The 28,000-nt window shown below is 40.9% G+C and overlaps 1 protein-coding gene across 1 annotated transcript; it reads left to right on the top strand.

Moving 5' to 3' along the window:
* The first annotated feature begins 2 nt into the window (after positions 1 to 2).
* Positions 3 to 28,000, top strand: Pcif1 (Phosphorylated CTD-interacting factor 1). The gene is made up of 17 exons (XM_080273901.1): positions 3 to 114; positions 4,013 to 4,277; positions 4,599 to 4,850; positions 5,530 to 5,666; positions 12,542 to 12,655; positions 12,727 to 12,888; positions 15,313 to 15,510; positions 16,433 to 16,587; positions 17,543 to 17,774; positions 18,735 to 18,858; positions 20,212 to 20,353; positions 21,133 to 21,305; positions 22,703 to 22,816; positions 24,468 to 24,625; positions 26,020 to 26,214; positions 26,884 to 26,958; positions 27,679 to 28,000. Exons 2-17 carry the CDS (start codon positions 4,017 to 4,019, stop codon positions 27,998 to 28,000), a joined length of 2,814 nt encoding a protein of 937 aa, XP_080130027.1. The 5' UTR covers positions 3 to 114; positions 4,013 to 4,016.

Genomic DNA, 28,000 nt, shown 5'->3' with positions numbered 1-28,000 from the left:
CAGGGTAAAGCCTCTCGCCGAGTCTAGGGAACTGATGGCGTCTTTCCGATTGGGTGTGTGTCAAAATTTCTAAGCAAATTCATGACTTAGGGGCGGATTTCTCGTTCAACACACGTAAGTTACCGTTACCTTAGTGCCTGCAGTGCCACTGGACTCGTCTGGGTCTAATATAATGACGCTAGCCCAGGAAAATCGCCAAAAATCTGAGAAAATACTATGGGCATCTGGAGGGACATTGTTTACCTTCGAAGCTGGACACGAACGGTTACGCCTATTTTTCGTGTCCATGGCCCTGACAGGCAATTAGGTGTCACTGCCATGGCCTTTCAGGAGGACAGTAATGGGTCCTGATGAATTGGTGCTAAATAAACCTGAGCAAAGGTGTATACTAGTGAATTAGCGCCATTTGTCCCTATCCTGGGGGCTAAGCTAGATGTATTCCTTGATATTCTCCCTCTCAGTGCATCTAATTTTTTGTACTTTAATCTATGTAATTGTACTTAAAGGATGCATCATATTAGCCTGAGCTGAGATATATATTTGTATATTAGTGTCATTTGTCCCTGTATTGGGGGCTAAACTAGATTTATTCCATGTTCCTATCCCCCATGTGGAATTTACAGGTTTCTACTTAAATATACTTGATGATAATGTGAAGGATGGCGCTGATTTTTGTTTTTCCTTTAAAGTACAGTAGCTGTTGAGGAAGTGGCTGGGAAAAGGAATTTAAATATTGATGACATTCCACTTAATGTGAGTGAATATTTAAAATTGGGGCTCCCTACGTGTCAGCAAGTGGGTTGGTGGAGGATTAGTGCCCCTCCCCATAAAACAAATAACTCAAAGTCAAATGGCCACTCCTTACAGGATTATGGCGTCTGGCAATAGATAGATAGATTTGGTACGTTCCATTTTTTATTATCTTTTTGTTATTTTGTAAACTAGGACTTTTGTATCTGCATTTGGAATGATGAGGAGATGATGGTTAAATTGTGGGTTTCCCCAAATTTAAGTTTTCATTATATGTTTTGGAAATTTAAAATGCATAGGGGAATTGTAGAATAGGTATGGTATTTACTTATAGTGCTACATGGTATTTTTAAATGAGTTGCCAGTGAAATTACACCTATAAAAAGATGTGATTGAAAATTATGGACGAAATTATAAATCATATAATGTTTACATTTTTTAAAAAGTGACGTTGAGGTAGTTTGGCCACATGGAGAGGATGAAAAGTGAGAAACTGACGAGGAGAGTGTATGTGAGTGAGGTGAAGGGGGGGAGAGGGAGGATGAGATAAAGGGATGGAGTGGAGAGGTATATGAGAGAGGGCAGTGTGAGCTGGGAGGAGGGCAGTGAAATGGTTGGGGACTGGGCGACATGGAGGCGATTTGTTTGTAGCCACCCCTTGTTGGATTAAAGCATCTGGCATTAGATAAATAGATAAATCAGAATTACCTATATGTACCTCAAGTGACAGATGTAGCATTTGAAGTCAAGAATTATAAGGTGTGTGAATGTTTATTAATATGACACCATTGCAGTGGTTACATTAATTAGTTACTGGTGGAAAATTTACTGTTTCAAGTAGGTGGTAGATGGTGGCGATGATCGTCCACTCACTTGGTGTAGTGCCACCTACCTCTTCCTTCACCTTTATCATTCTTTTTCTGTCTGCCCTCCTCTCTTCCTACTTCTCACATCTTTCCTGTCAGTTTTATTATTCTTCCTTCCTTTTTAGGTGGCATTACATTCAGTGACAAGCTTCATGGTTTCCTGTAAGCCAGGAAATCATTTAATGCTAGGTGGTAACCATATAACCAAACTATATGTGCTCTGTACATGTCAGCAAGTGGGTTGGCAGAGGGTTAGTGCCCCTCCCCATAATACAACTAACACAAAGACAAATGGCCACTCCTTACGGGATTATGGCGCCTGGCCATAGATAGTGAGAGAAGTAGATGGTGTTATGATAATTGGATTTTCTTTTTTTTTTTTTTTTTTTTTTTAGCATAACTGCCTAATACAGATATGGGTTTAATGAGTTAATAGTGGAAGTCTTACCATGTTTAGTTAACATTCATTAATTTTGAGGTTTATAATTTTTTTTTTTGAGGTACTTAACAATGCTGATGTGGCTGTAATAACTTGTTAGTGAAAATTTTACATGTTTAGACCAGAACTGAAAATTACATTGTGTTTGTTCATTTTTTTCTCTACATGACCAAGCGTATCATTTCTTTTATATAGATTTATTGAAATGATGTAAGAGTAAATGTATTTAAGTATTTTTAACATGAGAAGACAATGTTGACAGGGCGCAGTTCAGTTGCTGGTAGAATAGTGTTTGTTGACAGGAATGGATAAATAATATAACTTGCCTTGATTGATATTAGCAACTGTAATTTGTTATTGGTGGAAAATTTAACTTGTTGTGAATGATATTGTTGTAATTTGGTATTGATGGAAAATTAACTTGCCTTGATTGATATTGCTGTAATTTGTTATTGGTGGGAAAGTTAGTACTGGGTACATTAAGGTAAGAACACTGAATTACGTTTGTACTTAAGGCTTGTTGGGGCATACAGTTGGGAGGGAGCTGTGGGTGTTTTCATATCTCGCATACAGGGTGATTCAGATGTCAAGACACATAAGGAAAATCATTTATTTTGTTGTTATGTAAATACACTGATAGTTTTACATCGTCAAATGTTCGATATATTCACTGTGAACATCAAAACACTGTTGCAGACGTGCCTGCCAGTTTTTTAGTTCTCGTCAGAGGAAAAAAGACTGACAGTTATGCGGTCCTATACACACCACCACACCATCACCTTGCCCCACACCATCACCTTGCCGGCACGCTGCATCTTTGTTGGGGATAACAGTGAGGATTTGTATCGCTCCAGTACCAACAGTTTTGTTTGTTTACTTCACCATTAACATAAAAGTTTTCCTCGTCACTAAACAGGATGGGCGAGGACAGGTGATTAAAAGTGAATGATTTTCCCTGTGTGTCCTAACTTTTGAATCACCCTGTATTTACTTGTGAATTGTTATTTTTATGATACCTGTGAAGAAATGCAGAGGAACTATACTGTTTTCACTTTAACTTGGCCCAAATTTTCATCATTTTCCAGCTTATTCCACATAGCTCAGTGGCAGAAAAAGATAATGGTATGGCTCGTCATCCTTTCTATAGAATTTTTTTCGTGACCAGCATCATAGTCTAGTGTTAATCTACTGCTACTGCTCAGCATTCAAGATAGAAAGGTGGCAGTTTTAGGCCAAGTTAGTGTAAAAAGGGTATAGACTTGCTTTGGAAGGATGTCAGCACCAAAGCACAGTTGAGATGAGAAGGAGGATTCCATTCCCACCATATTCCTTCTGGTTTAGGCAATGCTAGATGATATTGTCTATTCAGATGAAGGAGGGCGTGGTGCCGGAGAGGGATTACTTTACGCGATGACACCAACATAATGGCTAAGTCCACTGCCTGGTTTTACAAATGTCCCTTAAGTCCCTCTCTGTCCTCCAAAAGGAAGATGGTGGACTGCAGGAGAAGGGCAACAATTCATCAGTCTGTTGGGTTGACATTTAGATGAATCTGGGGCCACAACATGAACAGCAGCAACAGGGAAAACCTCCCATGGGTGATGATAACACCTATGGATGTAGAGTGGCAGATTCATCACTTATACTGTATATTTAAGTATTACAGCATATGAATGTTTTTGTGTGTAGGGTTATGGCAATTCATCACCCATGTATTTGTGTTCCGTATTGATTGTTTTTGTGTGTTGGTTTAGGTCAGTTCACAACTTATTTGTTTTTGTTCAATAATATGAATGTTTTTGTGTGTACAGTGTAGGGTTAAAATAGTTCATTGCCTTTGTTTATGTTCTGTATGATATTACCAGTACAGTATATAATTATTTTGTGTGTATAGAGTTAGGCTATGGCAGTTTATCATTCATGTTTTTGTACCATAGTGTAATGTGTTTCTTTGTAGGGTCATGGCGTCGTCCTCATGGGAAAGCTTTGTGGCGTCATCATCGGCATCGAGTGGTGGGGCGTCAAGTCCGGCCACGTCAGCGGGTGGTGTGGTGCCGGCCCCTGCCATCCCCAGCCCCCCCGTCCCCGCCACACCACAGCAGAGCTACACCCCATCGGACCACCAGCCACCACCACAGCACCCACCACACTACCAGTACCCGCCACAGTCACACCCACCACAGCCACAGTACCAGGGCATTAGGGTCTCCATACCACCACAGGTCAGTAGAGTACATAGTTTCCTTACCTTTATGTGTACAGTCACAATCCCTGGTTTCATTACCTCCTGGTGAGTAGGAGAGGTATGGTCTGGGAGAGAGGGATGTTAACGGTACCAAAATATCGGTTCCAGGGACAAGTAGGACCCATAGAATAAGCCAAGACCTTATTGAGAGTAAATTTTCATGCATAATCTAAGTCTAGTAAGTGTGATCTTTTGAATTGTGGAGAACAGAATATATAATCAGAAGTAACTTAATTTTTCATGGGGGTATTACTGTCAGGAAGGGTGAAGGCATTAATTGGCTTTTATTCTTGTACAGGGGAGTGTAACCAGCAGTGGCCCCACCACCCCAACACCCCAGACCCCAACCACGGCAGGGTCGCCAGGGGTGGGTGGGGGTGGTCCTGGGGTGGGGCCAGGTGGGGCAGGGATACAGGAGACAGACTTGCCTCAGGAGATGCTGGCAGCAGGGTGGAGGAAGTTCTGGAGCAAACGAGAGCAGCGGATATATTACTGGAACAGGACCACTGGGGAGAGTCTGTGGGATATGCCACTAACACACCACACACAAGTTAGTACCGTCACAGCACCAGATGTATACTGTAAGACACCCAGAGATTTCCCTATTATATTACAAGCTATAGGTTTTGATATGAGTTTCTTTTATGATGTCTCAAAGAATTTAGACATGCTGAACAAATAGGAAACCTTAATTGAATTGGCATAGACAGAGTCAAAGCATGCATGTGGTTTACTTGCCAAATTTGTGGAATGTATAAAGGAATGCACTGTTGGAAGAGACACACCATATCATCTCTTCTCTTCAGATACACCATATGTTACATACAGGATATTACATACCCAATTCATTCTGAAGGTCAGTGTTTCATACTTGTAAGATCAGCCTTTGTGCTGGAGAGGGATGTCTTCATGTGATGGCACTGATATACAGTAACCGAGCAGCTCCTGTGCTCAGTTATGCAAGCATTCCTCAACTCCCACCCTGTCCTTCAAAAGGAGGGCATTGAACTGCAGGTTGAGAACAACTTTAGCCTGCTGTCCCTGTGCTCATGTTACGTATTAGCCTGGGACTACAGTTACTATGGTCAACCTTGTCCTTTTGATGGTTGCCGTCCATGCTACACAATCTCCTACAGCATGCATTGTAATTGGGGGGAGAGGGGGGAGAGAGAGAGAGAACAATGACTTTTATAAAATTAAACAGACCCTTCTTTCTTCTTTGAATGTAGCATGCTGGGGGTCCACAACAACAGCAGCAACAACAACAGGGTCATCAGCAGCAGGGCCACCACTTTGACCCAATCAGTGACCCCCTGGGCATTCAGAACCCCACCAACGGCAGCAGCACCGCAAACACAACGCACAGGTCAGTCTCACGCTTGTTTGGTGTGATTGGTGGCATTTGCATTTCTATAAGTAGTCTGTTTTCATCTGAGAGAACTAGACCACTCCCACAGCTCTTAAATTGTGGTTGCTTTAGGCATGAGGTAGGAATGAATCTCCATGGTAAGTAGTTAGAGTTATACCCTCCAATCAGACAACAATTTACATTTAACCAAGCTGGAGGGGGTTAGGGATCTTTGTCACATTCGAGTTAATGTACGTTTGTCATTGTTAGTTATATTATTTTCTCGTTTTTTAAGTTTTTATTTGTGTATGTTTTTCATGACAGTAGCTCCACCACTATCTTGCTTTCATTTAACTCACTTTTCACAGTAAAGTTGTAAAGCAGCTAAGGAACACTTTAGGTAAAATGGTTTTTTCTCGCTGCAAACTGGTACGAAAATGCAGTGAAGGATCAGGATTAATACTATGCTTGCCCTGGTGAGAGAGGATAGTGTTTGGAAACTCCCTGTACTGTTGTTTGCAGATGATACTGTGTTGTTGAGTGAAGACGAAGGGGAGCTTCAAGGCTTGGTGGATGAGTTTGAGAGAGTGTGTAAGAAACGGAACCTAAAGGTGAATGTAGGGAAGAGTAAAGTGATGGTCTTTGAGAGAGGTGAAGTTAGTGATTGTACAGCGAGGTTGGATGGTGAGGAATTGGAAAATGTGAGTACGTTTAAGTATTTGGGTAGTGTGATGAGTAAGGATGGAGGTTTGGAGGGTGAAGTGCTTGAAAGGGTACAGCAGGGAAGAAAGGTTGCTGGTTCCTTGAAAGCAGTGATAGAAAACAGGGAAGTGAGCATGGAAGTGAAAAAGTTACTACATGACAGTATTGTGATACCAACTCTAACGTACGGAAGTGAAGCTTGGACATTGTTGGAAGGACACAAGTCAAGAGTGAGAGCAGTGGAAATGAGTTATTTAAGAGGAGCCTGTGGAGTCACGTGGAGAGACAGGCTGACGAATAAGGATATAAAGGAGCGTTGTGGTGTGGATGTGGATGTGATAGGAAGCGTTATGAGGAACACACTGAGGTGGTTTGGCCATGTGGAGAGGATGGAGGGTGAAAGACTGACGAAGAGAGTGTATGTGAGTGAGGTGGAGGGGGGAAGAGGGAGGGGGAGGCCGAGGATGAGATGGAGGGATGGGGTGGAGAGGTATATGAGAGAGGGGGGTGTGAGTTGGGAGCAGGGGAGTGAAATGGCGGGGGACAGGGCGACTTGGAGGCGATTTGTTTGTGGCCACCCCAAACGGGATTGAGGCGTCTGGCAATAGATAGACAGATATATATATATATATATACACACACACACACACACACACACACATATGGCCTTTATTATCATTTGCTTTTTATATGTACTGGTATGAGAATTTTTTATGCTGGAACATGACCTCCTATAATTATTATTAAATATTTTTTTCCCCCATTATCAGTGCAGTGTGATGATAGGTCACAGGAGACCTATTATATTGAAATATAAGGGTAGGATAATATGTTTCATGGAGGCAGAGTTCACCTCTGCATATATGAGTCCGGGGTTCAAACTGCTGGATAAGTAAATTGAGGCGCTCCAGTCAGATTGAGCCGGTGCAGGTTTATATGCAAGAGGTGGCTGGGGTTCATTGCCCACATAACACTAGTCAGGGATAAGTGAGGCTGGTCACTCTCATCTTAAATGTCAGGACCAACTTCCATACTGTAGCCCTGGGCTCATACTCTCCTCATGGGGCAACATAGGATTGGACAAATGATGGACTGACAAAAAGTGTGCTTTTTCATCTGCCAGCATATGTTTTCACCTTCTCACTTCACACCATTTACAGCCTGTAGTAAAATCACCTTGTTAGTATTACAGAGGTTGGTATTGATTCAATACATGCTCATTTCTTGGGAACTGGGTCTTGAGCAGTAAAAATAAACACAAAGTCATAACAACATAATTGGTGATTATATAGACTCTAACACTCATATACTATTACTAGAGCAGCTGTCTATAATTTCAAAATGTCCATCTTGAAGACAAACATCACAGGGATCTGCATGTTTCCTCATGACTGAGTAAGGTGGGGACTGCAGCCTACAACCCCACTTTATTTAGATATAAAGAACCCTGGGATGTGGACGTGTAGGATGAGACAGAGATGCCGCCAGAGTTTTTTTTTTTTATATAGCATTAGCAACTCCCATCAAGTGTACGAGGCTAACCCATGCAGCTGTGTACAATACAGTACACCCTTAAAAAAAGCATCATGCAACTGCAGGCATCTTGCATATTAAAGTGTGGATGAAACACTGTGATGTATGGGCCACCTTGTCATAGTAGCATAAAACTGTATCTTGCTATTTATCAGGGCTTTAAACATACATCAAATGGCATAGTCTAGGATGTTATATAGTTTAGGATACCACCATAATAATTCAGTCTATGTCTGGGCCCTGGGGACTCGGCTCATATCCACAGCTGTTGAATGAAAGAAGTGTGATACTTTTTTTGGGTGTGTACTCGTACAAGATCTCTCAGAATGAACAAATGAAGGGCAGGGAAAGTGACTAGGCAGGAGTGTAAAAATCTCCCTTCCCAACTCACAGTAGAGCCAATTCAGTCACTCAAATGTTATCAGGCATTTGGGCCCATATTTTTTTCATGTAAGGAAGCTCTGTAACATCTTTTCTTAAGTGATTTATTTTGTTTACACCTTTCTGTCCTCCTGTGTTACATAAATCCATCAAATATCGCCATACTGATCTTGAATTTGGCGCTCAGTTATCTTGTTTTTTGTTCTTTCTTGGAGAGAACAATCTTGTGGGCATCTGGCCTTTGGTTCCAACTTTCTTATAAGAAAAAAAAAAAAAAACATGAAAAAGGATATTATTTAGGCATATCCAAAATAAACTGTTAAGGAAGAGGTGTTAAGTAACCTCTTTAGCCAGCAAGAAAGCAGGCCTTGGAAGGAAGATATTTGCACTGGTGCCAGATGAGATGCACTGCTTCATATGTGCAAAAGTCTGGATTTGTTGTACTGTGTGTTCCAGATTTTATAACCTCATATCATATTGAACTCATTGAACTCCGGTAGGATGATGTTTTTTTTATTTACTTTAACAGCCTCCAGTCCTCTCTTGGTAAAAGGGAGGGGAAGTCATCACCACACATCTTTTATAGTTATTTATTTATTTATTTAATATATTTTTTGTAGTTGTTACCAGCAGACTTCTTTCTTCAGCTTAGAGAAGGTCTGTTGATATGAAGGGGTCCATTCATATTACAGGATCATACTTGTAACTAATACATTTCACATTGCAGACTAATTTGCTATACATTGGTCATAAGCTTGTTAAGGTAGACACCCAGTTTACAGCTAAAATCCAGCAGTGGTGTTGCTATATTTAACAGTCAACAAAAGATGCAGTGATGTGCAGTACAGGAGATACGAGGGAGAATCCTAATCTTGGAAGTTTATAGCTCCCTGCCTTTCATTGCCTGTCTATGGTTACTGTATGGGGGTAAATAAGGTTGGATATCTAAGAACCATACTCTCTGAACATTGCTATTTTACTCGTGTTTGAGTGCTGTAAACTGGGTGACTACCATACATATTTGGTGATGGGTAATACTGTGGTAGGGTTCCTTTAGCCAGAAGTACTAAAATGATGAGTCTCTCAATCTGTAAGGGCCCATGAGTAGACTGCCAAATAGCACAAGTATTAAAGGGTAGTAGGCCAGTATGCTGTATACCTCCAAACAGTTGGTTTTGAAGTACATCGCAGTATTTAAAAATCTTACTCTTTATTGCCAGACTATGCATTTTATGTATTCATGTCTGTGGATGTCCTGAAAAGTTGGAATTATGAATCACATCTTCAGTGCCTAAGATAATGTAGTTGATGGCTGCAGTAGATTTTGTGGCAGAATCTTTCACAGAGGCAGTGTTGGCCACAGTGTTTATGGGTGTATGTTTCTGTTATCTTGAGATTGGAATTGAAAATAATTGGAATTATGGTGTTACACTGTGTCACTTCTCACTACCTTGGGTTTGGAGAAGTTCATGAAAAAACACTGCTGTCATGCTCCCAACAAAATGCCATGGGTTACAAAGATCACTGCATAAACATTATTCACTATAGTAGGACTTGCCTAAATTTGCGGCTGTGGTGTGGCCCGCACCTGTGTACAATGGTGCCACGTTTCCCCAACTTGCGATGTGAAACGGAAGCTATTTATGTACAAGGCATCACAAATACGATAAATTCAGATGAATAAAACTTACACTTGTGTATTTAGATGGATGAATCAACAGTAATCTTATTATGCATAAAATATTTATACAGTAACACAGAAACATGGCATACATATTGTACAGTGTTGCTAAAAGAAATTGTAGTCACTTTTAATGGTTTTTAGTGTAGTTTTAGGGTAGGTAATAATATCACAGTTATAGATATAAGATAATGAGCCTGAAAAAAGAAGAACTATGCCAATATCCAAAGTAAAAGAAATAATTCATATAATTCTTGTGAGTGGCAACACTGACACACCCAGTCTGGCCTAAGGTAAAGTACGTACCTCCATAGACCCAAGCATAGTTTGTACAGGTGTTGCTAGGGAAAAATGCTCACTTTTACTGGCTTTTACCATAATTTTAAGGGCGAGGAATAGTCACATTTATAATCATAAGCTAATATGTAGGACAAAATAGTAGACATATGCCAATACTGAAGTAAAAAAAAAAAACATTCACCCGCGAGGAGGGAAGGGGAAAGAGAATGAATGAATGAAAATCAATCATGGTACTGCAATAACAGGTCATCTGTCGCCGTATACAAAAAATGATAAATATCACTAAATATAACAAAACCAAATTAACAAATGAAAGCACAATTATAAATAACTTATGAAAGAATCAAAAGTACTCAGGGTGGCTCACATCTCCCGCCAGGAGAGAGAGAGAGAGAGAGATAACGGTATAGAAAACGTGGCAACACTGTACACAGGTGCGGGCCACACCACAGCCGCAAATTTAGGCGAGTCCTACTATAGCAAGGACCTTTGATAATACACTCAGGAATGCAGTGGACAAACTGTAGATAAGAGAACCTCAGCTTCTGATTGTGATATTTATACTTGACATTGAGGTGGTTTGGCAATGTGGAGAAGATGGCGAACAAGAGACTAAGGAGGAGAATGTATGTGAGTGAGGTAGAGGGGGTTAGAGGGAGGGGGAGGCCGAGGATGAGCTGGAGGGATGGAGTGGGGAAGTACATGAGGAGGGGCAGGGGTGTGAGTTGGTGGGAGGGGAGTGAAATGGCAGGGGACAGGGTGACATGGAGGTGATTTGTTTGTGGTCACCCCTTATGGGATTGAGGCATCTGTTGACAGATAGACAGATACTCTAGATATTTTTTTCATTGTGACTGCTGTACACTGGTTAGGGTGGGAGGCAACAAGTCACTTGAATTTTTTAGCTTGGACCTCATTTTAGGCTGGAAGTTCTTTGCAAGTATTATAAGCTGCAGTGATTTGGTAGTGATATTTTAGCAAACTCAGTTAAGAGGCCAACTCAACTACCACAACAGCTGATTGAACAGAGTAGCTGACAGAGATTGTGTAGCATAGCCAGCTACCATCAGGTCAAGAATCCCAGATATGAGACCAGCTTCATTACCACATCAGTTGACTGAACAAAGAAGCTGCCAGAGTTTGTGCCACATAGCCACCATCAGGCGAACAAGGTTGACATAATCATGCAGACATGTACAAAGAGTTTCACAATGAAACACAATGAGTCTTTCAGTTTGGAGAGCATTTTTATTCCTGTATCCATTGCACATATGATGCAGGGAGATCTTAAGCAAAGCTCGTCTGTCTGTTATTGGAACAACATCCAGGGAGAAAGTAGTCGCAGTTCCTTGTTCATGATTTACAAGGCTGCTTACACCAGTCAGTCGGTGGTGGTTGTGGAATTTCCATTTCCACTTATTTAGAAATTGGCCATCACTATCATCATCACCCTTACCTTTGTTTCTTACTAGTAAATGGGATGGGTAGAAATCAGAGTAATAGGTGACCATAAAAGTAGGAGATCTATCAGATGAATACTGAGAAAAATATGCCACACATCTGTTCACTCACTGAAGCCTTCTGAATTATTGTCTTCACCTTAGTTCTGCTATTTTCTGAGTATAAAGAATAGTAAAATGAAGTATAATAAGTATAAACATTGGACAGTTTATAAAAGATGTGATTCATATCAGCTGTGGATATGAGGAAGACAAATGGTAAATATTAATCCGTAAAACTTCAGGCTATTGGAAATCTGCTGAACTAACTGAGCTTTTGACACAAACATTGGACTGTATTCTCTTGGGCTTGGCAGGCTTACTGACACATCTTCCTTAGTGGTTTATTTATGGCAAGTTAATGGTTCTTGTTATTTAAGCAGCATATAACATACAAGCTGATTATTAAGCTGTAGTTTGCAAAATACATCACCTTGAAAGAAATGCTGCTTATTAACACCTCTTTCATACCAATCTGTTTTGCATATTATAAGTTCATATTCACTAGTAGGTTGTTAAAAGTATGTATAGATAACATGCAAGAGAGTATTAAACTGTAGTGTGCAAAATAAATTGTGTAAGAAGAGATGCACTTTATTAATATCTCTTCTTATCACTTTATTTCTGCATATAACAAATTGATATTCACTAGTAATGATGGAAAAAACATGTAAGAATATCAGGTTTTGATATGCAAAACAGATAAATCTGGGAGAGGTAGTGTAATGCCTGTAAACGCATGGGAATGGGGCCCTGTCGCCACTAATGCCACACCCCTTCCTCTCTCCTCACACCAGATCTGACTGTCTTAGTGTCACTACAAAGGCTCCATCTTCCGTTTCCTCCTCCTCCTCCTCCTCATCTCTCCCCACTGGCGAGAGTTTCCCCCCCCACACGCGAGCCAGCAAGAGGTAGGCTCATAATCACCCTCAGATCACTCATCTTGGAGTTTTACCCACATAATATATCTGTTTATTGTCAGGATACAGGCAGTGTTGTGCGGGAGTGGGATGCCTTCACCTGGTGGCACAAATATAACAGAACAGCAGAGCGGTCCAGTTACGCAGATGTCCATTGTTACTATCCCTGTCCCCTGGAAGGATGATGGACCGCAGAGAAGAGTAGCTTTGTCCTGCAGTCCACCGTGTGCATGTTCAGATGAGGCAGGGTCCACAACAACAAACAGTTTCACCATCTTGATATAATTCTTCCATGTAAACATGTCATGGTATTGGTATCAAGGCCTCACCATCATACCCAGCCATGGTCTCTTTTCCTCTCATGAAAGCTTAGGTGCAAAACTAGATTAAAGCTATTTTGTGATTCTTGTGACTTTTGGAATTCAACAGCATACTGACCCAGTTTTTCACAAGTATATCAAGTAGGTAGGGTCCAGGAACAGGAAAGCACATACCAGTACTATGAACAGAGTACCCTGTGGAAGGAGTCAGCTTATTAATACCAGTACTTATGCTACTGCGCAGTACTGATTTGTGCTGTTTCATTTTTCATGCTACTGCACAGTACTAATTTGTGCTGTTTCATTTTTCATTTATCTTTATAATTTGGTTGGAGTGAAAGATGTTCATAATAAGGATGATATTAATGGTTGCATAGGAGGCTTCATAGCACCTCTTCATTAGCAGTTTCTTTCCATTATTACACCTTAACCCCCTCAGTCTGATGGCATAGTTTGTTATATTCTTGCTACTTCCAGACAGCTTTATTTTGCCAAAGAGAGATTTTTCCAACTGAAGGGGTCGAATGCAGCATTCATTAACCCTTTTACCACGAGGGTGCTCGTTAACTGAATATACAGTATTTCCTGCCATATAATATGCACCTGTGTATGGTGTATGCTTATGATTCGGCAAGGGATATTTAAGGAAAACAGATGACTCGACTTAATTTACAAATTATTCATATTCAGCATCCACCAGTTTATGAGGGCAAATAATTTTGCATTTTGTTTTAAAGTGTAAAGACACGAATATACAAACCTTTCACCACTACCTTGCATTCACAAGTAAGTGACCTTGTTTGCAGTCTGCTGATGTGGTTAGTGTGGTGCAGTCACTCCATGTTACATGTGTGCGCACATTTAACTCACAGAATGCTTTGTTTATTGTTTATTTATGATTTATTTATGATAATACACATTTGTTTAAGTCAGCATTACAGGTATTGAATTTTTAATTATTAATTAGTAAGACCATCGAGTGATTTGCGTCTGACTGTTGATGGCCTTAGTACCAGTCACCTCAATCAGTAGGCCCATCCCGAACCATGACCTTTGTGGTGTAATCCGCAGGGTGATTTTTGAAGTAAATTCTTTTGGTGGAAAAGTGTGCAGTATATGGTTTGAAATGCAGTAATTGTGTGGAGATAGCAAGAATAAAGTGAAGAAAAAATGTCATGCGAAAGGGGTTAACATTCTCTTATACGCTAGCTGTATCATTCTAATTCCTTCATTGTTTGTATTAATATCATACAAGAGGATAGTGATATGTAATGTGCAGAATAAGATGCTAAGGAAGAGGTGTTAAAATCTCCAACACATTGAGAAGACAACCCTAATATATATGTCACAAATATCACAAAAATATATCCTGTTTACATTTCCTATATTTATTTAAAAGTCGCCAGTCATGCAAGGTACATCATTACTCCTTACTGCCTCTGAAATAGATGATGTTACTAATTCATACACAATAGACACTAATTTTAAAAAGGGACTCTGTTTCTGTTTGGTGATGGTTCTTTTTCGAGTTACTTATGTGCATGTATTTTTCTGGACTATAATATGTACCCGCTTTTACTGCATTCTCTCTGCAAATTTTTCCACGACTTGACTAATATTCACTGCATCAGACGTGGAGAAGTTAGGGCAAGTTAGAATTTAGATCAGGATAGATTGAATTGCACTGGGTGGAGTAAGACTGGTCTGGGGTGGAATAGTATGGGATGAATTAGGTTGGGTTTTGTACCAAAATGGGTCAGCTTTGGTTCGGAGTAGATTAGGCGAAGCTTAGTTTGGTAGGGAGGTTCAAAGCTAGAGTAGGCTTATTTAGGTTAGTAGGGCCGAATAGTGTAGCAGAGCATGAGGATATGGCTGTAAGGTAAGGTGGGTTAAATGTTAGGGTGATTTAGGATGTTATGTTGGATTAAATTGAGAAAGGTTGACAAAATTAAGTTAAATTGTAATAAACAGGCACAGATTTGGTGGGAGGGGGGCATGGGGAGCATACCATTGATTACTTACACTAAAAGAACACTGTTATTTGCCAAATTATATGCAATAGAATTATCTTGTTTCATATTCTTTTGTCTTCATTATTGTGTAGGTCTGATTAAAACATGTAAAATAATGGTGCTTTTTTATTTTTATTTTTTTAATTAAATGCATTAAGTGATAATTCAACTAGGAATCATGCTCCCCCATTTTCCAAAATGCTGGATCCAGCCCCATGTATAATGTGTTTGTTAGAAAAGAAAGGGATACATGTAGATATCCACCAAAACACAACTCATGCCCACAGTGTTGTCATTATTGTTGTTGGTAGAGCAGGTATCCCCAGAGCGTAACTTACACTCATGGTGTTGTCATTGTTGTTGTCAGTACTGTGAGTAGCGCCAACAGTAGCAGTAGTGGGGGTGTGGCCAGCACCCCTATCTCCCCGCCAGTGCCCCCTGTCGTGCCGGGTGTCAAGCGTCGTGCATCAGAGGAGGCCAGTGGGGCGCCCGTCACCAAGAAATTCGTCCTGGCGTAAGTACAGGAGAGATACCATTTTTCAGAGCTGTGTTGGGTCTCTAAATTTTTGATAAACCTCAGAAGGGGGAGAGGGAGACCAAGGATGAAATGGAGGGATAGAGTGGAGGTGGATACCAAGGATTAGATGGGAGGATGGAATGGAAGGTGGAGGGGGAGGGGGAGACCAAGGATGAGATGGAAGGTGAAAGGGAAGAGGAGGAGGGGAGGCCAAGGATGAGATGAAGGTATGGAGTGGAGAGATGTATGAGAGAGGGATGTGTGAGTTAGAGGGAGGGCAGGACAACATGTAGGCGATTTGTTTGTGGTCATTTTCTACGGGATTAAGGTGTATGGCTATAGATAGTTATATATATAGATGGAAGGGTGTTTGAGTTATAGAGCTAGTTTGATGTCACATGATTCATTCGATCTGATAGTAGTCACAAGATTCATAACCCCTTACAGTGACATATATTAGGAAATGAGTGAATTCTAAGGCAGTCATGCAGAGTGTTTTTATATAGTTGGGTGTAAGTGCTTGGTGTGGTGGTGATGGTGATGTGGTACTAGTGATGATGTAGTGATTATTTTTGGGGTAGTTATAGTGCCAGTTTTGTACTTGTATTATTATTCTACTATCAGACAAAGTTATTCAGCTTTGAAGAGGTTTGAGTTGGAGAGTTTAGATACAATACAGCCATCGTTTATACTCAGCCTGTTCATTGTGAGTGGAACTTCGTAACCTGATTTAAAATAACGAAAATAAGTAGGCTTCTTGTTCGTATTTGGAGGACAGCAAAGTGGAGGTGATTTGTTTGTGGCCACCCCTTATGGGATTAGGGTGTCTGGTGATAGATAGAGAGATAGACAATAAGTGGAAAAAAATGGAAAAGTTTGGTATGGACTGGATTAAATTAAAATGTGGATCTTGTTACAGAGGACCCTGGGACCTTGAAATCCCAACCAATGTGATAATGTTTGAACGTCCGCCCATCACCCTGCCACAGCCGTACCCCAGTGTGGAGGTGTTGCGGGGCCAGCTGGTGGCTAAACTGCGGCTCGGCTATCAGGAGATGTGTCAAGCGCGCCAAGGTAAACAGACAAACACCTAAAAACATAGAAATACAATGCCATCTCCCCTTGTCATTTAGCACGTTATTCCAGCCATGTTTGTCATAGAAAGTAACAGCATCATTATCTTCATCATCATCAGTCATCATCATCTTCATCATCATCATCATCATCATCATCATCATCATAACTATCATCATAATAATCATCATAATAATCATCATCATCATCATTATCATCATCATCATCATCATCATCATCATCCAAACCTCTTCTCCTGCCAAGGGATAGGGTGCTGTTTTCATGTTATTGCTTCTGTGTTTGATGTCATGTTTTACTAGTGTGCTGTGACAGATAGAAATTTATGTCATGGTTGCACAGCAGTATTTATAAAACACTTCACTCATTTATTCCCCCTATATTTTCCGCAAGGCCAAACCACCTAAAGATGCGTGAGCATTTCACCTCACTAACACATAATACCTTAGTGTTCTGTTGAATCTGCCTACAGTGTTCTCTCCCTCAGTGTGACATTATACGCATCCATCTCACAAGTGGGTCGGTAGAGGGTTAGTGCCCCTCCCTGTAAAGCAACTGACGTAAAGACAAATGGCCACCCTTTAGAGGATTATGGTGTCTGGCTGTAGATAGATAGATAGATCTCACCATTCTCAGTGCACTCAAATCTGCATATATAATCAGTCCATTACTGCTTGCATCTCACTATCAGTGGGCATTACACACCACCAAAGGTATTGATGACACGTGTAACAAATTATACCACAACATTTGAGATTAATACTGAACTAGATATGGACCCTTATCAGGTATGGATGCATCTATCAGTAAATAGTTAGTCTCTGAAATTAACACCTACTCAGTTATCAGTACAGTACATGAGAAATATTAGAAATGCATGTAAGAAATAATAGTGTTATTGATATTGACACTCAACCATCCCCACTCCCCTGGCCAGGCATTGATGCACCCAGAGACTCCTTTTCACGGTGGCTGATGGAGCGTAAAGTTGTGGACCACGGCTGGGACCCGGTTCTGCCCAGCCAGTGTTTCCCTGAGGTGAGCCAGGCCATGTACCGTGAGATCATGAACGACATACCCATCAAGCTGCAGCGCCCTAAGTTCACTGGTGAAGCAAGGAAACAGCTCTCCAAGTATGCCGAGGCTGCCAAAAGGATGATTGAGACCAGGTTAGCCCTCCTGTGGTCCTTTGCCCTTTACTGTAAAAGATTAGGTTAGATTAGGTAAAGCAGGTGGCCTAAGGTGGTGGCTGAGTGGTTAGCACAGTTAGCTATGAGGATACCACCTCTTTAGTGGCAGAGTTTGAATCCTTGTGCAGAGAGCTGGCACCAGTCAGTTCAGAAGTCCATCCACCATGTGTGTGTTGGAAGGTAAAATGAGTACCAATGGTAACACCTAGGGGAGGTAGGTTTTATAATCTGAATGATACGGGGGGCTTGTATCACAGGATGGTCGGTGAATAACCTGTCACAGGCTCAAAGGCCTTCATTATGGAGAGGAGCACTATGCCTAAGTGCCTCATGGCATCTGTCCCCACCATTTACCCTTTTTAAATCGGCAGTCAGGGTGAAGGTCATTTGTGCCTCAGTGTGAATACATACCCATTTTATGTTGTGATTACAGAGGCTGGGTACATTAGTGATATAGCTGTGTGAAAGAGAGAGTATAAGATATAACATGGTATGAGTGAGCCATATGTTAGGAGAGTGTGTGGGTCAGCAAAGACTGGAGGAGATTGGAGTGTGGCTTGAGTGTGTTGTGTTCGGTAGAGGGAAGTGTGGACGAGTGAGGTGTGTTGCAGGTGTCGATGTCTTTATTGTTAGGTAATTTTTTTTTATGCACTGGATAATCAAGTTGCAAATTTGACCATCTTCCCTGACAAGATATACCATATTTAAATTACTAATGCCTTTGATTTTGTTTCTAGTTTTTCCTGCCTTCAGTTTTTATTTCACTACTAACTCCTTCCTTAGGTGGGAAGAGAAGTCTGGTTGATGATCATGGTGTTGGTGGTTGTGGTGATGGTGATGATGATTTTGTTAGTGATGGTAATGATGATGATGGTGATGATGAAGTTATTTTCCCAGACAAAGATGTAATTAACCTACTGACATTCATTTTCCTATCAGTCGTAATGCCAGCCAAGAGAGTCGAAAGATAGTGAAGTGGAATGTGGAGGACACATTCCAGTGGTTGCGGAGAACGGTTGGCGCCACCTTTGATGATTATATGGACCGCCTGGCACACCTCAAGGTTAGTCCCATGCCTCATTTAGATGCTGTAGATCTGTCACTTTAGCTCCTTCAAATCAGTAACATTTATTTTATTCTTGCTACTTTCTGATGTTTATATTCAGCTTAGGAGAGGCTTTTGAACTGCAAGGTTAAGATGCAGCCCCCCCCCCCTTTTTATATTTATATATATATATATATATATATATATACAGGAGGTAAACAGAGGAAGGGAAAATAAATTAACTTTAAAAAAATCCCTACACCAGATTACAGGTGTCCTCCATTCATGCCCTCAGTACAAAATTTCCTTGCTAAGTTGCACAAAATGGTCTGATAATAGGAAAAAGAATGTAAAGATGAGATTGAAGGGGTTAACTTGGTCTTCATTTTTGTCATTTTGTTGCCTGCTTCATGTACCCTGGGGACAGGAAAAGACTCTGCTAAGGGTGTCTTTATTTAGCACTTCTTGTGACTGGTACCCTATTCTAGTGTTAGTCTTTTGTAATTTTTAGGTATTCATGGTGGAGAGATGGCTAACTTAGGATGAATTAGAGTAAAGGGAGCATAGTTTAGGATGTGGGGCATATTCTAGGTGATGTAAGAGGCTGTGTAGTATATTTGCCTTAGCAATTTACTTTGCATATCACAACATTTTCTTTTTAGTTAGTTTTATCATTTTAATTTGGATATAGTTACCATTACTAACAAGCCAGAGGATATATAATATTCTGTGTTGCATAGGCACACCTTCTCCTTACAATTTGGGTTACACATTCTGTTGTTTCATCTGTCGCGAGATGCCATAGTCATGGAAGAGATGGTCACAATGAATTGCCTCCACGTCATACCATCCACCATCAAGCTGTCCTCTCTCTCTCATTTATATACCTCTCCACCCCATCATATTACACCCTAAATTCTCTTGTATGTTACTTACTGGAAGGTTTCAGCATATATCAAGGATGAGTTAAAATACAACTTTACATACTGTACCGAGATATAAGTAGTATATAAGTAGATATAAGTAGTATTAGCATGGCAGTAGTATTAGTAGTGATAGTAGTTGTAGTAGTAGTAGTAGTAGTGATAGTTGTAGTAGTAGTAGTTGTACTTGCAGCCCAGGTTCATCTGAAATGTGAACCCTGTGGACTGCAGGGTTAAGTTGCTCTTCTGCAATCCACCACCCTCCTTTTGGGGGATAGGGAGGTAGTTGAAGGATGTGTATAACCGGGCAGCTCCACCACCCAGCCATATCAGTGCCACCACAAGAAGGCACCATTCCAGTATTAAAAGAAAAAAAAAGTATAATGCTATCACTTTTTTCCATATTATTTTATTTATTTATTTTATTATTATTTTTATTTACTTCCAGAGACAATGCCAACCTCATCTAACGGAGGCAGCCAAGCAGAGTGTGGAGGGCATCTGTACGAAGATATACAACCTCTCCGTCGAACACGCTAAGAAAATTAGGGAGAAGCACTTGCAGATATTGGAGGAAAATAATATAAGAGGTTAGAGGTGTGAGCAAGGGAGAGAGAGAGAGAGAGAGAGAGAGATTACCACTCTAAACTCAGTTATAGTAGTTATATTTATTCCTGATCTTGCAAAACTTTTCCAAATATTTACACTTCACTTTGGTACTCATGTGGATTTTATACCTTCCTCTTTTTCTGGTGGAATGTAGAGTTAGAATGATGGTGGTGGTGATGAGTGTGAAGATGGTGGTGATGATGAATGTGAAGATGAAGGTGGTGGTGGTGGTGATGAGTGCAAAGATGAAGGTGGTGGTGACGATGAGTGTGAAGATGAAGGTGGTGGTGATGAGTGTGAAGATGAAGGTGGTGGTGATGAGTGTGAAGACGAATGTGGTGATGATATGTGTGAAGATAAAGGTGGTGGTGGTGGTGATGAGTGTAAAGATGAAGGTGTTGGTGATGAGTGTGATGATGAAGGTGGTGATGATATTCATTGCACTACTGGTATGGTTTTCTTACCCACTTTTTTGAGGTTATAGTGCTAGTGGTGATGGTAATGTTGTTGTTGATGATAGTGATGGTGATGGTGATATGTTTTTCCCTATTTTTCAAGGATTCCGAGGATGATGATGGTGATGATAATATGCACTCCTGTACTCCTGTGTGTTTGAGAGAATGATGATGATGATGATATACACTCCCTCACTTCTGTATGTTTGAGAGGAAGATGATGATGACAGTTATGATGATGATGATGATGATGATTATAATGATGGTGCTAATGATACAGACTCCCGCACTCTGCTGTGTTTCAGAAGTGGGTGTACCTGCGGTGAGTGGGTTGAGAAAGGTGTGGTGTTATCCGATCCAGTTTACCACCCCATCCCCGCGGCCGCCTCCCATCGACTTCATGCAGGACAAGGACACCACCTGCCTCAGATTCAACGGAGAGGCGCTACGGATTAACACCCCTTACTTCCACAAATTGGTGAGAGGATGTTGAAAGTTTAAATACTGGAGATGGAGAGATAGATAGAATTTAAGTAGAACAAAGATACGTCCTGAGATTCAGTGGAGAGGCACCAAGAATCCATCCATCCATCCATCATCCAATCCTACGTTGCCACATGAGGAGCGTAGGAAACACCCCAAACTTTCACAGTTTGGTGAGAGGATGTTGAAATGTTATGGTCATTTTTAGATACCGGTAGATAAATAAATAGATAGACTTTCTGGAGATAGGTAGAATTTAAATAGGACAAGGATACCACCTGCCTCAGATTCAACGGAGAGACACTAAGGATCAACACCCCATACATCCAGAAACTGGTGAGAGAGTGTTAAAATTTTGGGGTAATTTTCAGATAACTAGATAGACTTTAAGGACAAGGATGTGACCTGACTCAGATTCACTAGAGAGATGCCAGGGACCAACTCACTTCCACAGTTTGGTGAGATGATTCATGGTGTTGAAAAGCACAGAAACAAGAAAGCATTTGGGATGGGAGGAGATTCAGGCTGGTATTTATGTTGCTTATTTTGCATATTACACTTTGCTGTCCTCTTCTGTGTTACTTAAATCATTCCAATATTACCATGTTGTGCATAAATAGCATACAAAATGATAATAACCAGCCATATCCGAAAATAAATTGGTAAGGAAAAGTTGTTAGGGAGCTTCCTTAATCAATGAGAATACAAGCCTCAGAGTTCTTTACCCATTACTACATTTTACGTTTTACACACGAAACATTTACTGATGGAATGTAGTAAGAGGTATAGAAGTCTGAGTGTTCTCCCATACCAAATGTTTTCTGTTTCAGTTCATTGTTTATGTTGTTTCTGCACTTCTCCATCTCTACATCTTAACAGTCATTTTAGAATATAATTTTTGTTTTTTTGGGCAACACTGGATTAGATGATGGATGAATGAATGGATGAATGGTGCTTTAATGATGACGATATTGATGGTGATGATACCGGTAATAGTAATACTCAAGAAAGTTGTGTGACGGTAATTTTTATGTCCTCATCTCCTTGTATATGTTGATATTGATGATGCAGAAGAGGAGGAGGAGGACGACGACGACAATGATGATGATTATGAGACTGATAATAACAGGAATTTGTGTAATAATAGTTTTTATACCTTCCTTTCATGTTTATGTTGATGATGATGATGATGATGATGATTATTATTATTATTATACTGTAATACACTAATAATAATCATCATCTCCATGTTTATGTTGATGTTGGTGTTAATGGTGAGGACGATGTTGATGATAGTGATAATAATACTAACAGTAATAATTATAATAGTAGTTGTAGTAATAATCTAAAATTTGTCTGATTGTAATTTTTGTGGCCTGGTCTGTCTGGCAGGAACAACTTTACCGCTATAACTGTTTTGACGATCGTAAGTTTGAGCTGTTCCTGCCCCGCGTCTGGTGTCTCCTGAAGCGCTACAACACACTCCTCGGCACCAACCCCAATGAGGTCAGTACTGGCGTTGTATGAGGTCGTTTTTAGTGTGACGAGCCAGATGGTTTTGTGTATCTCAGAGAACCATTACTCTGGATGGGTTGAGTGGCAGAAAGACATACGTTGGAGCTTGAATTCCCTATTTTGTGTTCTGTGTGAGGTATATGAGAGACTGAATACTGAATAGAAGAGTGTATATGATTGAGGTGGAGAGGAGGAGGGGCAGAGGTAGACCAAGAATGAGATGGAGGGTTGGAGTGGGGAGATGTATGAGAGAAAGAGGTGTGAGTTGGAGGGAGTGCAGGCAAATGGCAGAGGACAGGGTGACATGGAGGCAATTTGTTTGTGGCCACCCCTTATGGGATTAAGGCATCTGGCAATAGATAGAGAGATAGATAGTGTTTTGTGTAGCCCCAAACTTTTGAAAACATAAGAATTCAATTTCTAACCTGTCTCTCTCTGTCACCCAACCTTCTGCATATCACAGTGGATCAGCTGCAATCATTACTATGCTGGGTGGTAACCATATAACTAAATGAGGCCCAGTGGTATGGTGGGTTAAGACACTGCAGTCAGATGGGGCCTCTAGGGGTTGTATTTTTTATTTATTTATTATATATATATTTTTTTCTTGATGCTGCTCAGGGATAGGAGGCTGGTGACCTTTTGTTTTAAATGGTGGGATTGAGTATGCTAGACCTGGACCCCTATGCTTCTGGTTATTCGGGAGAAACTGAGATTGGTTTATGAATGAACAGACGAATGAATGAATGAACAAACAAATGAGTGAATATATGAACAAATGAGCAAACAAACGAACAAATGAATTAATGAATGAAGGAACAAATGATTGAATGAATGAATATGTGACTAAATCTAGGTACCATCCTTTATAGTTTATTCTAGCTACCGCCAGATACCTTATTCAACGTAGGAAAAACCGTCTCACATGAAGGAGTTTATTAATGCCATGTGTTGTGCCTCCAGTTCTAAAAGTCGGTCCAGAGGGGAATATTATTGTCAGTAGAGGGAAAGAATAAAACAAAGTGACATCTCTGGACTCAGTTAATGGGATCAAACCAGATTACAAGAATGAAATAACAGGAGAATTTTGTCCCATCGTAGTGAAAGCAGATGGGGAGTGTTTAAAGAGTTTTCTGTTTGCCATTATGTCTCATTTTAAGGTACCGTTTGTATTGCCAGAACAAAGCAATGGTGATGATGATGATAGTGATGATACTTGGGCTATTTTGGTAAGTGAATGTGTGATCCATGTAATTATGAAGACTTTTGGTTAGCTTTTTTTTTTTTTTTTTTTTTTATTTATTTATTTATTTATTTATTTTTGCCATACCTCACCCTAACCTTGGATTAGAGAAGAGCTGTGGATGATGATAAAATTGATGATGGTGATATTCCATTTTTTTCTCTCATATTTTTTGGATCCTACCTTACCCAATCCCTAGGTGAGAAAGTGGTTTGGGATGATAATGATGTTGACAACAGTGATGACAGCGATGACAAAAACGATGATGATGACATTGATGATAACGACCAACAACGACAGTGATGACATCGATGACGAAAACAGTGATGATAACGATGACGACAGTAACAACGACAGTGACAGTAACGATATACCTTATAACCTTCCTTTCTACCCCAGGGCCACGGCACTCAAGGTGGTCTCCCCGTCACAGTGCTGGAATGCCTGCACAAACACTTCTCCGTCACCTTTGAGTGTTTTGCCTCCCCGCTTAACTGTTACTTCAGACAGTACTGCTCTGCGTTCCCTGATACCGACTCCTACTTTGGCTCCAGAGGGTGAGTAATAGTAGTAGTGATGGTGGTGGTGGTAGTAGTAGTAGTTGTAGTAGTAGGGTTAATAGAGGTCTTATTCTGGAAGATGTGGTGGGTGTATGGGTGAGTCAGTGTGTGGATTAGGAGGTAAATAGAGGATATGGACAATGTTGATGGATAGACAAAAAGATTCAGTAGATAGGTGGATGGATGAATGAATGAATGGACAGATGAAAGATTAGATACTGGGTATGTAGGTAGGTGGGGTTGGTGGGTAGGTAGGTAGGTAGGTACTTAGATCCAGTAGTTAGGTTGGTAGTCATTCCTCACTTCTTCTTCTTTTTTTTTTTTTTTTATGAAAGGAACCAAAGGCCAGGAGCTCACAAACCGTTCCTTCCAAGAAAAACAAGAACAGTACAAAAGAGAGCCAAATTCATGATCCATTGAATTTGAGATGCCTGGACACACTGTGTTTGAAAGACTGGAGATCATAGGAAGTAGGAAATACAGACAGAGGGAGACAGTTCCAGAGTTGACTTGTTGCATAAATGAAGGACTGGGAGTAACGGTTAACTCTTGCATTGGAGAGTTGGACAGAAAAGGGATGAGAGTTTGTTGCTAGACGGGTGCTACGCGCCCGTTGTAGTGGTGGAGGGGTGCAAGCAGACGGTTCATAGGAGCAGTGACCATTGAAGTAGTGAAGTCTAGAATATGTGGAGAAAATGCTGCATCAAGGGAAACAAAGTGAAACATGCTTCTGCTTCATGATTGTGGGGTTCAAAGCACGAATAACATCAATTTCTTTCAACAGAACAACATCATAGTAAATTGTGAGCAACTTTAGGTGTAGAGGTGTTTAAACAAGAGTAGCTAAATAATTTAACAATCTAAAACAGAAACTAATTCTGGAGGGCAGGTAAATAGCTAGGTTGGTATACAAACAGGGAGGTAGAGGAGAAGGTAGGCATGGAGGTGGGTGGGTAGGTAGGTGGGTATGTAGGTAGGTAGGTGGGTGAGTATGTAGGCAGGGAGGAGGGTAGGTGGGTGATTGATAGGTAAATAGGTTTGGGTTGGAGCTGGGCTTGCATGGTTGGATGGGTGAGTGAATAGAAACAGTAGGAATAATTGCAACTCCAGGTTCATTAGACTTTGAACCTGGTGAACTGCAGGCTGAAACTGCCCTTCTGCAATCCGTCCTCCTCCTCTTAGGGGATAGGGAGGGAGAGGAGGAATGTTTGTATAACCAGGCAACTACACCACCTGGCCATATCAGAGCCACCACATGAAGGCACCAGTCGAAATGGGAAAGTGGGTGGTGGGTGGACAAGTGAGTGTATTTAGTCCTGAAAGAAACAGTATCAAATCCATCAATAACTTTTCAACCCACTAACAATCTCCCACCCAACTCAACCCCACAGACCAATCCTGGACTTCAAGCCAGTGTGTGGGTCATTTGAGGCCAACCCGCCATTTTGCGAGGAGTTGATGGAGGCGACGGTGCGGCACTTTGAGAAGCTGCTGAGCGAGTCCCACGAACCCCTCAGCTTCATCGTGTTTGTGCCGGAGTGGAGGGAACCGGCGCCGTCTGCACTCCTTCACCTCGAGGCATCACGGTTGGTTGCTGACTTCCTTGTATTTGAGTGATGTTCTTTTTAGTCTTGTCTTCCTGCTGCCAGAAATTTTAATTCCTGTCTATATATCTGTCTGTTTATCATCCAGTCTTTTTTTGCCTGTCAGGATCATAGGGACTTGATACTAGGCTACTCATCCCCAACATTTATAGTGAGGATGACCAGTTTTATGCATCCCTCAGTGGCATTGTGTATGCAGTAAACCCAACCACGCCTCAGATGTATACCCCTATGTGGCCGCATGAGCACCTTAACCCACTAGACCACCAAAGCATCAGTTTATTTACTGTATATGGTTACCACCGAACATAACAATGGTTTCCTGGATTATAGGAAACCATTTGGCATGTCAGTTGATCTCTGGCAGCCTTCCTATTCAGTCCTATATCTCTGAAGTCACACACTCTGACTTTATTGTTTTTTCTAGTCTGAAGGATCTAACCAGAGCCAAATATAATTGTCAAGAGGTGGTGAAAATATAATGATAAAGACATTCCTTGCCCTGGTTAGCTTCCATCTAGGCCATACATAATTAGCTTTTATTTGTTTAATTATTTATTCTTTACAGTACACGAGCATTATTAAGTACATTATCATAGTACAGTATTAGAGGAGGATGTATGTAGTATAAGTATATTGTTTGCATTGCAGGTTCAACAGAAAGCAGATCGTACTGTTGCCCTTTGAACATGAATATCGACATGGCTTCCAACACTTCATGGCAAAGTGAGTAGTAGTCTCTCTCTCTCTCTCTCAATCCTCTCCTCTCCTCTCCTCTCCCCTCCTCTCCTCTCCTCCATGTCTATTCCCAACCCAGTCTTTGAGACATAGTACTTTCATGCTTCTCGTCACCTCTTTCCTGAGCACTTGGCCTATTATGTTGAGCTAGTGTTGATTAATATGCTTTCAGTCATGCTTTTCTTTATCCTTGCTTTCTGAACTGTGTGTTGCTCCATTTGTGAGTGGGGAAAAAGGAGGAAGATGTTGGTGATGGTGATGATGATGATGATGATTGTGGTGATAATGGTGATGATAATGATGATGATAGGTGATAATAATGATAATGAGGGTAGTAATAGTGATAATGATGATAGTAATAATAATGATGTTTATGATAGTAATAATAACAATAATAATAATAATAATGATAATAATAATGATAGTAGTAGTAGTAGTGATTATAATAATAATGATGATGATAGTTGTGATGATAATGATAATGAGGATAGTAATACTGATAATGATGATAGTGGTAATAATGATTATATTTATGATAGTAATAATAATAATGATGATGATGATGATGATAGTAGTAGTAGTGATAATAATAATGATAATGACAGTAGTAATAATAATAATGTGATGATGATAGCAGTACAGATGATAATAATGATGATGTTTTTTTACTTGGTGTGTTTGTGAATATTAACATGTGCTGTGCTGTAGGTCGGAGGTGGTTGTGAAGAGTGGTCATGGTACAGTGGCGGTGTGGCTACAAAATGACGCAGGTCACGCTCGCTGGGGTCCCACGCCGGATAAGGTAGACGCGCTGCTGGAGGCATTCCGACCAGGGCGTGAGAGAGACCGCGATCGCCAGGAGATGCTGTCCCCTCCCCGACGTGACCCAGCCCCGGACCCCCCTCCACCCTACGTCGACCCCAAGCCAGCCCCGTCCCCTGCTCAGCCCCCACAGCAGCCCCCTCCACAGCAGCAGCCCCCTCCCACCACACCCACAGCCCCCACCGCCACCACCACCGCAGCCATCTAA

Source organism: Coenobita brevimanus, chromosome 56 (assembly GCF_032717465.1).
Source record: "Coenobita brevimanus isolate Jiangsu-jjx chromosome 56, ASM3271746v2, whole genome shotgun sequence".
Lineage (NCBI taxonomy): Eukaryota > Metazoa > Arthropoda > Malacostraca > Decapoda > Coenobitidae > Coenobita > Coenobita brevimanus.
This window is presented reverse-complemented; position numbering and strand designations above follow the sequence as displayed.

Coding starts and splice junctions, on each gene's coding strand:
- Pcif1 (XM_080273901.1), top strand. CDS start 4,017: ATGGCGTCGTCCTCATGGGAAAGCTTTGTGGCGTCATCATCGGCATCG. Junction 20,354..21,132: donor GGAGGAAAATAATATAAGAG/GTTAGAGGTGTG, acceptor GCTGTGTTTCAG/AAGTGGGTGTACCTGCGGTG. Junction 22,817..24,467: donor TCGGCACCAACCCCAATGAG/GTCAGTACTGGC, acceptor TTTCTACCCCAG/GGCCACGGCACTCAAGGTGG.